We start from the raw sequence: 12,270 nt of genomic DNA, 5'->3' as shown, positions 1-12,270 counted from the left end.
TTCCATCCAGTGACTATAATTTAGCCTAGCCTAGCACAAAGACTGGAAGCAGGGGGGAAATGCTAGCCTAGTTCTTTTAAAATGTAAAAAAAAAAAAAACTTCCAAAATCTCCAAAACCATGTGATTTACATCTAGTGGCAAGCTAGATTTTGTGTACAATGAGAATGCATATGTAGTAAATACTAAACATAACCTACTAAAAGAAATGACAGATTTGTACATTGATGGAAATGTACATGTCTTTATTGCTGTTGTTCCCAAAATCACATATCAGCCACTGATTTATTACAAAGAAAAATGTAAGAAGCAACGTTGTGAGTGCTCAGTCTCCCAGTGTTTTCCTAAAAGCATATCCATTCTTGGATTAACTTTTGTCTGAAATCGATTTTTTGTGAATGAAAAGCCCCCTGACTGATCACACATGGGAACAGACCTAATCTATTCAGCTGGGATGTCAAAGGAAAGCTGGTTTAGGAGGGGCAACAGGGGTTAACTGTCCCAATCCCACTACTGGAAGGAGTATTCATGTTCCTCCAACTGTATGTACGAATTTTGTGTAGTTTGAAATGTATGAGAATTTACTGGGCAGGGAGTCCAAAGCAAGATGCTGAGTTGCATTGTAGGAAATTTAACCAATACTAAGGACCAAAAGTCAGATATCTCGGACACATTGCACTGATTTTGACTTTAATCTGTCTCTTGTGAGTCCCCTGCACTACATTGAAGTGCAATCCAACATCAGTGGAGTACCCCGTTAAAGACCATACCTTTGTTGATGACAGTTCCAGCCTATACACTACATGTACATTCAACAGTTCTTTATTCAAACCGGAAACAAACATGGTGCTTGTGTTATAACGTGAAATATATAACCTTCTTGCATTGAAAAGGCTGCTCTTTGTCATCTGTCAAGCCTCAGACGTTGGAGCTTCCAACCCATCAGAAAAATAATGGAACACTAGTGGACTTTTTAAACAACAAAACATACCTTTGTCAAAAATATTATCAGCTTGTGAACTGGCGCAAGCATGGCTGGACCCAGTCAGATTTATGCTGTTAACATTATGCTTAATGTTAAATGCATGCCACACATGAATAATTATGTATCCATGAATCGAACCATATATTCAAATAGAATTGTCTGATTTAGAACTGGTTAAATACATCGACAGAAAGTGTCGTGTCCCAATTCCACACTACATGCTTACAGTATTCAGTTCGTACCATTTTATTGTCAAAGAATTCCTCGGTTTTCCCAAAAAGAAAAGTAAATGTTTTTTTCCATAGATTAAGATCTTTCTGGAGCTGTTTCACCACGACCAACGATTATTTAGTCCCCCCCCCCCCTCACCCCACAGCAGCTCCTGTTTCCTTTCTAGATTGCATTGTGGGAGAATAGTGTACATCAGCACACTCAACAATCCGCAGTTCTATAGTACTCATACTAACTTTGAGGATACCAAATGTTGTCACTTTACAGCATGAACACAATACTGACCCTAAACCTGCTTTGATTAGTGAGTAGAATGGAACAGGGACAAAGTCAGAAGGTTCAGGAATATCCATATCAGCCACACTGAGCTTTGCTTACCGGTAATCTATGTAACCCTATCTGCCTGATCAACATCTGTTAACCACCAATCTAAACTTCCACAGGAATGGCAAAGCATAAAATAAGCTCAGGTCCAGGAGCCATGAAACCCAAGTGGAATAATTCCATTACTTCCACTAATAACATCTCTGCTCTGAATGAGACCACTCTGCTAAATTGGATTGAGACAAAATGGCATCATCTTCATCAGAGCCAAATCAGGACGTGAGGAGAAAGTCATGTTATATTTCAAACCGTACAACGCAGCGTGCTGTGAATAAGAAGGCTGTACCGTTACAGAATATTAGTCATCAATATGAAATGATTGAATAACCTTTGGAAACCTGATGTCACATATTGAAGGAGTTTGTGTCAAAATCGTCCATTTCAGTGCTCTGCTCCTTGCTTTATTAATTTCATAAATGTGCATGGCATCTTATTTTTAATCATACAGTAGTTGAGTCTGAACACCTAACATGATGAAACCCAGACCAAGACCCAGTCCCATGGCCTCTTTTTAACCTGCACATTTCAAGTCTGTATAACCTCTGCATTAAAAAGTTGGTTTCTTAGATCTCAGTGCGCAGGTTGGGAAATCTCTTCAGCAGGGTTGTGGCTTGTTTGGGGTGTAGGCGTCCTCCCTGGATGTTGGTCTGTTCAGATTTATTCTTCATAGCAGCCTGTGAAAGAGGAAGATGATTTGTTATCAGTGCTTTTTACTGTGTAATGTGTAAATTAAGTACAACCTGGAAACTTTTGCACATTTTCAGCCCAGAATGGTAAACGTGCTTCAGTGTACTGCAAGTTGGACAGTTCCAGAAAGACAGACTTATCTTAGCCAAAAAAGTTAGCCACCCTACCCTAGCTCCGAACTAAGAAGCATGTTTCCATAGTAAGAACCAGTGACACTGTTCAGTGCCACCAATTAAGAAAAGAGAGGAAACATGGCTCATAAAGAGAGCACAGTTTAACCTACTGAAATTATCCAGCAGTCAGGACATCGCCAGCTTTTTGTATTCACCCAAGCAAACTATCCTGAGCCTGACTCACTAGTTACTACTAAAAGCTTACTCACACTATGGACTGTGCGATATGACCATATATCATTTGACAATAGAAAAACATCTATGGTTTATTTTGTTGTGTCGCAAATTCCACACTTTATGGTAATATTTTTGCGAACATACTGCGGGGAAGTTAGTGTTAAGTTGGATATTTGACAGATGTTTCAAATATACAACCAACTTCTCCGCAGTACGTTCTTCCACACTTGCCGGTTTTGCAGGGAAGAAATCTTCATTCAGAATTAACAAACGTGGAGGAAAGTGAAGTTTACTCAGAAATGAGTGATACTGAACAGAAGGACAAAAATGAGGAGCTCAAAGCTCAGAGAGAAGCCTGTTGTATGGATGAGCCACACAACACAATTCAGGTAACGTTAAGTGACTTGCACACAGACATTCAGCTTACTTTCTAGTTCACCAAGACCTGAAACAGGTTGAGGCCCCAGGTTTTCCTGTAGGGTGACAGCTGATTTGTAGTATATTTAAGAAAAAACAAAAATGACTTAGTGAATTTCAGTGTAAAACAGTATCTTCAGTAGGTTCTTAAATTGCACAGTCCCTTTGAAACTATTTTATCCTCTGTTTTCAATGGAATATATTTTGGTTCAGTGCCATTCAGGTGATAATAACCATTAGCTGTCAGCACTGAATAGATTTCAGATTACATATGAGGTCACCTCATCCTACCATCCTGCTTTATCTGTATCGAAGACCGACATTTTTGACATCCTGTATGGAAATAGGACAAGCTGCTAAAAGCTCCTACACAGACGGAAAAATAGACAAATGCAACAACAAGCATTTCAACAGGGAATTGATAAATTCATAACTTCAGTGAGACCTGTGATTATGGCTACCCACTGGCCATGACATGACACCTCAGGAGGATTTATAGAGTACCTAAACCAATAATTCTTGATATCACCAAGGAGGACCCACAGGAATCTGCAAGACTGAAAACTGCCCTCCTCCAGAGGGTACGTCCACACTATTATGTTTTCTTTTTAAAACTCTCCATACACACAAGCAACGTTTCACCACACACCTGAAAACGCACACATCACTAGACATTCACGTACACTGGGCATGCTCATGCCAGTGTAAACAGGAAGCAGATCGTCTTCTCTGCAGTCGGTTGCTTAGTTGCAGAAAATACTACAAACGAAGACGAACAGCAAAGGCGAAGAGTCGGACCAGAGATTTCTTTCTTGTACCAATGACGAGGTGGAACGGTCACTGAAAGTAACACGAGTATAAAGCGCATGTAGGCAGTAATGGCATTATAAAATGCAGAATATAACTGCACAACAGCTGCTAGCATACAACAAGGTCAGCAACGGCTGAAATTCCTTATCCATGTAGAATTAAGCGCTGCTAGTCAAGGATGATGTCATGGGTGTCTGCTTCATTGTTTTCAAAAGTCTCTGTTTCCGCCCTTCCAGATTAAAACGCAATCCCGGAAGTTTCAAACTAAAACAACGTCAGCAAATAGCAGCGCTGATGGAAGGCCCAAACATATAAAGCAGTGATTTGCTCTGCAGGTGCTGGACCAATTAGGGCAGAGCGGAACTACAGTGTGGCTCACATGTACCCAGGCTTCTAGTGGTTACCGCTCCACCTTGCTACTGGCAGCTTCAAAGGTGACACACATCCCATGAAGATCAACTTCCCCTCACTTTTGGATTTTGCTGATTAGTTGGAATACAAGCTTGGGCTTTAGGGAAGTGGAGCTGGAGTTTCAGAGATATGCATTTTAGATTTAGACTTTATTGTCAAAGAGGGAGATTTCTTTTCACACTAGGGGTGGGAAAATAAAATCCATTCTTAGTTTTAGTATTTCTAAATGTTAAGTGATAACATGATGTTGACAGAACGCAAAAGGCTGAACTCAGAAGTGCAGCGCCCGGACAGTCTGGTCAGAGACCAGTGTTCCCCCTATAATCGCCGCACTGCCGCTGCTGAATTATGACCGCCACTACTAAAATTTCACACGATCATTAATATCAATGCATTACCAATGATTTTCACTCCCACGCTGTGTGAGCATGGTAACACGCAACGCCAACGCCCAAGGACATCTACATGACAGGTGCTGTTTTAAGAGCAGGGAAGTTGGGGCTCTTAAGGAATAGGGCAGTGCATAATGTGTGTGTAGCGAGCACGGAGGAGCTGAGGTTAGTAAAGCAAGTTAGGGATGCAAACTAGTCACCTTTTGGATGTTAGTGCAAATGAAATGCTTGGTAATTATACAGAGGAGAAGAGGTTCTCATGTTGCCTCTTTTTTATGTTAATTTCTCTGATGTCATATTAACATATTAATATTTTCCCTGCCTTTATAAGGCTTGGGTGCTGTGCCATGAATGTAAAATCATTGTGGAGAGCACTGAAACTAACTACCTGAGCTCTCCTCCAGTTTAAGGTCCTGTATCTCTGTCCACATGGCAGTAATGTAAAGTGATGATTGAGGGGGTGGTCAGTGTCACATGCCTAGCACTCACAATAGCGAATGACACTGACCACCCCCTCAATCATCACTTTACATTACTGCCATGTGGCAAGAGATACAGAACCTTAAAATACATTTATTTATAACGCCTTCATGGTAAATCCACTGAAAAGGACCAGAGCGAGCTGACAGGCAGGTTAGCGACTTTATCCTGTCAGTTTGTCTCTTTACAAAGACAAGTGTTGCAGCAGAGAGCCCTACCTGAAGGGAGGCTGTGAAGTCTTCATGTTACGCCGTACGAGAACCACATACATTATTTATCAAATTAGGTCGGGCTTGAGGATACACATGTGACAACGTCCAGTTTTCAAAATAAGGCGTCTAAACAGGATGGAAATAAGATTAATTGGATTATATTCCATGTGTCCATATACAATGTGTCCATTAAAAGGAAATGGACACATGTAATTTACTTAACGGACCCTCTCGGGCCTCAGACCCACCCACCATAGTCTCTCCAAATCCTGTGGGAAACACTGGGTAAAAACACATTTTGACTATTTCATTTATGCAATGGAAAAAAAATGAATGTACTAGTTCAGTAATTTTTTTCATTATATTAGGTTTTGAAAATTCTCATTTTGGTGCATCCCTAGTCTGGAATGAGCAGACATTTTGTCCATATTTGTGTATTTTGCAAACAATCAGCATTACCTCAATCAATGCAATAACTTCAGTCGACTCACCAACAAACAGAAGACAACTTGGATCATAGCAAATGAGTCACGCTAGTGATTAGGGTTGAGCCGATAGACGACCCCCACATTATTCCGCCATGTGAAAGCAGGTTTTAATCCCAACAAACGTTTTTATTTTTAAATATACCTGCTTTGCACCTGCCTCAGACTTCTCTTCCCCCCACACTCAGACACAGTCACACCTACACCTCAGGTCTCTCACTGCAACCACACCGGCTTGCCCCGCCTCTTTCTCTCTGCTCCCCTGACTTTCTCTATCAGCAGTATGTTTTATAAAGCCGCCCAAAAGACACAGAACTCGTCTTTTTTGCGGAGTTTTCCACCCATGATCAGTTATCACGGCAGCAGGTGAGCCACATGCCGGCTTGTTGATGACTTTCAGCCTATCAAACAACCAAAACCAACATCTGCACTCTGTGTGTTCAGTGTTGCTTTACCTGAAACCCGATGGTACAATATCCACCGTGTCCGTGACTTGTAATGTAATAGGCTACCAAGTTTTTTACCAAGTGAAGCCTATGCCAGTGAACACCTCTATAAGACGACCGCTGCATTCGATGCCATTGTACATTCCGATGTTTCATTGTAGACATCGTCCGATGGCAATTTTGTAGTCATCGCCCAACCCTACTAGCAAGTGGACGAAGTCACCAGGCAGCTCAGCCAAGTCTACAAATGAAGTTTGAGCTGGAAGTGGTCATGTCCTATTAAAAGGTAAGCAAAGTTGACCTACAAAGTGGACAGCATAAACTGGAAATGCATGGCATCCTAGATGATGGATCTGAGAGAACTACAGGCTGCTGCTGAAAAGCTCCAACTAAAGGGGAAACCAGAGCATATGGTGCTGCATAGTTCGCCAGTGCCTACAGATACTACTCGCCCCTGCTGAACACCCTCAGATAACATGCAAGGTAAAGAGCAAGAACCTTTACCTCAGCAAATGTAGCTTTAGCAGAGCACACCCGCCCTATGATAGTCAAACTATTCAGCCTATTTCAAAGTGAACATGCATGTCAGCTTACAGCACAAACCAGCCCAGGTGTCAGTTGTGTAGCTGTGTATAGGAACATACCTGAGCCTTCGCAACACAAGTGTAGAAGGCGTTCATCTCATTGGAGCACAGACCATCCACAAAGTTGTTCTGCTTCCAACAGGCCATCATGACTGACATCTCTGTGACACAGGTGGCCTCTGTGGAGAAAATGGTTCATGTTTACCCTTCAATACCAATATGATTTATGACTTACATAAATAACGTCTTATCAAGCCGTAGCAGATGAAACATTTAAGCAGTGCTCAACCCCTTGTTCACACTGTACACCACTGACTGCAAGCCCCGACATGGGGATAAATCTGTTGTGAAGACACAATCCCATCGACCAAGCATTAGTGATATTGGCGAGGTGCCTGCAGAGCGCAAAGGACACTAAAACACAGAACCCACCCAGCCACAGCCTGTATCCGCTGTCGCCCCACCAGACTTCACAACTCAGACAAGATTAAGACACAACACGCTCAACTCACAATTAACCCTTGAAGACAGGGTGGTAAGAAAAAAGAAAAAAATCTAGATTACAACAGTAATGTGTGAAAAATAAACTTGACTCAACTCAACAGTTCTCAGCTTCAGATTAAATTTTCCAACAGCACATTTTGGTAAAATAATAATAATAAATTAACATAAGAGCTTATCATCATAATAGACAGTACCACTAGTTGATCATTGCTTTTCAATTAAATTACTTGCTGTTAAAGTTGGACAATATGACTTTTTGTTTTTACTATCGCTTCATCGAAATATTGGATTTGCAGGATTTTTGAGTTGTCAGCTACTGGATTCACTGGATGAGCCAAAATACACACATTCCTATCTGGTTATTTGATCTAGGAAATAAAGCATATCGTGATACAATCAACCTGTCCTATGTCATGATATCAAACTGCATTTACCTTGTAAAATGTAAAAATGTATCCACATTGCCCTTCCCAAAGCACAGTAACTTACAATCTGAAATAGTGAAAGGTTCCAGGTCTTGCTCGTGTTAGTGTATTTGGTGTATGGGGTGTGTTTTCACGCGTCTCTCCCGCTGACCTTGTATCAGCTACACAAGAGACTACAGGCTGAGCGAGAGAAGCAGTCAGGCTTCATTCATACCTCCTTTCTTCAGTTTGCGGTTGGCTACAGCATCTTTTAAAGCCAGAGTCTTGTTGGGTTTGAGTACTGGTTTTCCGTTCTGCCTACTGAGCAGCCTGCTGACCTTCTCCTGGAACAGCGTGCCTCCCTGCGCCGCCATGTCACCACATAAAGCCGCACTTGCTCCTCTCTACCTCTGGCCGAGCACAGCGGGGAGCTCTGCTGCCGCACCGCGCGGATATACGCAACTGTGAGGACGAAAAGAGAGGAAAACCAGTCTTCAGTTCACCGACATTATCAGGACAGCGCCATGTTCTGCCGTAAGAAGCAATTCAGTGTCGTAAACCCCACGTGTAGTCGTGTGTACCAGATTCAGTTGCTGTCGTAAATCAGCCTTACATACTGTGTGCGTTCTCAGCACGAGCAATCCGACGGTAAAATCACTCAATAACACGAAAAAAATAAATGATATAATATTAGAACGTGCAAACAGGCCTACTACTACCAATGCAATATTAATAATAATAATAATAATAAGTGTCAGTGTGTGAAGCTAGGCTGTAGGTGTGAAGCAATGAGATGTCCCATACTTTGATATATCTTAAAGGGTCATTCCGGGATTTTTAAACCTGTTTTCATACATTTTAGTGTAAAAATGATGAGTAGGTACAAACGTTTTGGAATCACTGCAGTAGATGGCTTCAGCCAGCAGCCACAAACCAGCTGCAGTGTAATTCCTTTGGGGAAACTGTCTGTCAAAATAACTGGTTAAAAAAAAGTGTTTCTTTTTGCCACTGAGTGAATCCCGGTGAGACCCTTTTAACAGGAAACAGAAGTCTCGCTCAAGCACAATTCCATCCCTGAAGTCTTGTGAGAGCGAGTAGCTGCAGGAAGACGGCAGTGGAAACATCATTCAGCCCAGAGTTAAAGAGAGGTGTTTGTTGTGTGGATTAATGTAGGAATAAAGTCTTTCTCCTCTCCAGTTCTTCCTTTTTCAAAATGAGGTTCTAAGGACAGAGGGTGTCGTATGCAGTACAGATTGTAAAGCCCCTTGAGGCAAGTTGTGATATATGTGATATTGAGCTAACTAGGTACAGTTTCCAGTGTAAGAAAGTCCTCTGCTCTGTGTTTTTCTGGCACTTGGCCTATGCTTCAGGGAGAATGCAGGGCAAGTCTTAACATCGTCATGCAGGACATTTTCAGTGTGGATGCAGCATCGGCATGTATTAGAGTTGGTATCATATCAAATGACATCAGTTTCAGCTTTAGAACAGCCTTCAGAGGAAACGACACCCCTCGCACACATTGACACTGTGTTCCTCACATTTCAAACTTTTCCAGGTTGAACAAATATTTGAAGTAGCAAAACTCAGTTCATGTAAAGAAACACCTGATTAAATGTAAAGGTCACAGTCAGTTTAGTATTAGGATGTACACAAATATCAATAGGCCTCTTGTGACCAAGTGCTATAGATGTTTTATGAAAAGACCAACTATCAAATAAACTATTAATACTTACTGTACCTCTGTAAGAAAAGACAATAATACCCTATTTTGCCTGTGGTGTGTACAGTCTCTCTAAGGGGAAAGGGTTAAATGAAAAGGAGGCAACCTGTCCAGGCAGGGTTTAGCGGTCAGGATACTTCATCAGAAGTGCTTGATGTTTGGTTGAACAGCTTCTTCTGTCCTTTAGATCTGTTTTTGGTCTCCACAAGCTCCTGGGGGAATATCTGGGTCTTTAGCTGCTAAATTCTCCACTGTGTTCTAACTGTGTCTGTCTGCTGTTTGCTCCTGAGCAGGTGTGTACAGTGGCTTTTTACAGCTATTTCTCTGAAAATGATGCTATGAGAGTGAACCAGTACAGCTGGATAGATAAACAATGAGCTAAAACTCACCTCGTAAAGCCAAGGGGAGCTACAGATTCTGGAGGTTCATCACTTCAAACAACCAATTTTAACTTAAACATTATTTAAATAAATATGATTTTATTGCTTTAGATATTCCCTGAAAAAAAAACTTAACTTAATTTTTCCACAAACACACACACACTCACTCTAATTTAAATCAAATCTCTCTGACACGCTGGCACATTCCTTCCACTGTCTGCCTGGAAGCTGGTGGGTATTTTCTGTGTCTCTGCATGTTCTTCACCTGGAGGAAATGTGATGTTCTGTGCACAGATGTCTCTGCGCTGAGAGAAATACGGGCTTGATTCTGTGCCAGGATCAGTTCATCCACAGTGATCTGACGCTTCTATCTCAGTTGTCACCCCAGGGACCAGTGCTGCACGCGCCATTTTTCTTACCATGAGGTGTATGTGCATGTGACAGCAAACTGTGCATGTGTGCTCAAACTTTTATTTTGATATAGACTCAACAACACTGGGGAAACTGGAGGACAGAAGCCTGAGTAGAACTCTTAACCTTCAAAACCTCTGAAACACACACATGCGGAAAAGCTCACACAGAAGTAGACTGATAAATCACACTGACACAGTGTTTGAGCATTCTTTTAGGACTTTATCCTTTCCTGTTAACCCCCAGCACACGCTCGCACATTTTACATATTACTGCACTAAATACATAATGTATTGCTGAAAACTGAAACCCACACTAATAACAACCATGAATGGTTTATTTCAAGTCAAGATTCAAGTCACATCATGAGCTTTGACTTTTGTTATTATCTTTATAGTGTTTTTTCTCTGTTAAAAATCTATTTTAATCTCAAGTAAACATTTCCAAAGATCTTATTTTATCTCTTATGATCCTAACGTAATATGGTATCTGGCTTACCCCAAAACACTAGATAGAAGTTTATCTTTCCACCGTTGAATGAACTAATCCTCAAAAGTAGCTGCTGATAAGTCAGGTTGCAACACATTCAAGATATGTCCATATAATAATGACATTGTTTTGATAATCTTCATGTAAACAGGGAAAATGATTTTGCCTGCCAATGTGTCAGCCAGTCACCGCAGAACTATTCTCCTCTCACTGCTTAGCATGAAATACAATCAGACAGACAGTTTAGAGCTTGTTGTGGGTTATCAACAGTGTCTGTCATTTCTTTGGAGCAGAGAGGGATGCGGGCTGACAGGAGTCTAGTAACCAAAAATGGAAATTGTTAAAGATGTGATTAGTCATTGTTTTCATTAGCACCTTATGACTGTTAACCTCAGTCTCTATGGAGTCCCAAAGGTTTGATTTCTGATCACTCAAATGTAGAGTTGCATACACACACACACAGATACAGTGCGGGAAGAAGTTGTTTGATGTTTGCTATCTGAGAAATGAGTCTATTGGCCCTATTACTTAGAGCATATCACAAATAAATGACATGACAATGTAACAACTGCATCGTGAAAGGACAGGATGACGATGAATGTGTTAAGGAGATGCAAGCCTTACATTTGAGGAGAGCCATTTTGATATCTGTTGTGTCCATTATGACCTTGATGAGTGTGTGAGTGGACTGAGGACAGACCAGACAGTTGAACGTTACACAGCCTGAATAAAAGCTTATGGGCACCAATCTTTTCTCCCGCTCCTCAGATCAGGAGCTGCTGAGAACAGGGTGAGCTGGGAGATTGAGGAATGCCTTTCAACATCTCAGCTTTGCCTTGTTTGTGTTTCTGCCTTCTGCCAGCTGTAGCATGACCTTTGATCCCTTCTGTCTTGTTTGCCTTCAGTGCTGCAGAGTCTGACTCAGACCTGAAAGCCCTCTGAAGATCTGCATATTTACCAGTGCTGCTGCATCTGTATGGAGCAGGAAAAACCAAACAGTGGAGAGCGCTGAACAAACCAACATGGCCAGACCCTCATTAGTGTTTGTGGAGAGGAGATTAGACAAGTTCTCAGTGTTTGACTGGAACACCGTGTAAAAGAGTGTAAATAAATAAGGCCCTCTCATCATTGTTGGTGAGCCTGCATAGCGTCAAACTTTACAATGGAGATGGGACGGATTCTGACCACACAGTCATGTACAGGGAGTACACCACCCTCCAGTTTGAGTGTGCACCAAAAGCAACGTTGGAGAAACTAGCAAGACACAGTTAATTCTGAAAGTATCCCACTAAAAACTCCCACCCCTCCCTTCAGATTTCCCTCCAAACCCGCTCCCCCAAAATGCACAGAATGTGCATGGCCAAAGTGCGCGCATGTTGACAGGTAGGCAGGCAGGTAGGCCAGCCAATCATTCCATTAAATGATTACAGACCTGCGACAGCCGCAAACACGTGGGGAAAATTGCATGGGCAGCGTAAGATCACCAGATG

The 12,270-nt window shown here is 41.7% G+C and overlaps 1 protein-coding gene across 1 annotated transcript; it reads right to left on the bottom strand.

Moving 5' to 3' along the window:
* Positions 1-226: 226 nt before the first annotated feature.
* Positions 227-8,334, bottom strand: chchd1 (coiled-coil-helix-coiled-coil-helix domain containing 1). The gene is made up of 3 exons (XM_038737753.1): positions 8,016-8,334; positions 6,933-7,051; positions 227-2,272 (listed from the first exon to the last, which is right to left on the bottom strand). Exons 1-3 carry the CDS (start codon positions 8,152-8,154, stop codon positions 2,162-2,164), a joined length of 369 nt encoding a protein of 122 aa, XP_038593681.1. The 5' UTR covers positions 8,155-8,334; the 3' UTR covers positions 227-2,161.
* Positions 8,335-12,270: the final 3,936 nt, after the last annotated feature.

This window comes from Micropterus salmoides, unplaced genomic scaffold (genome assembly GCF_014851395.1).
Source record: "Micropterus salmoides isolate LMB-PRFRI ecotype aquatic unplaced genomic scaffold, ASM1485139v1 Ms_hic_scaffold_22, whole genome shotgun sequence".
NCBI lineage: Eukaryota > Metazoa > Chordata > Actinopteri > Centrarchiformes > Centrarchidae > Micropterus > Micropterus salmoides.
Note: the sequence above shows the minus strand (reverse complement) of the source record. Positions and strands in the feature narration are given on the sequence as shown.

Coding starts and splice junctions, on each gene's coding strand:
- chchd1 (XM_038737753.1), bottom strand. CDS start 8,154: ATGGCGGCGCAGGGAGGCACGCTGTTCCAGGAGAAGGTCAGCAGGCTG. Junction 7,052..8,015: donor CCGCAAACTGAAGAAAGGAG/GTATGAATGAAG, acceptor TTTTCTCCACAG/AGGCCACCTGTGTCACAGAG. Junction 2,273..6,932: donor CTTGTGTTGCGAAGGCTCAG/GTATGTTCCTAT, acceptor CCTCTTTCACAG/GCTGCTATGAAGAATAAATC.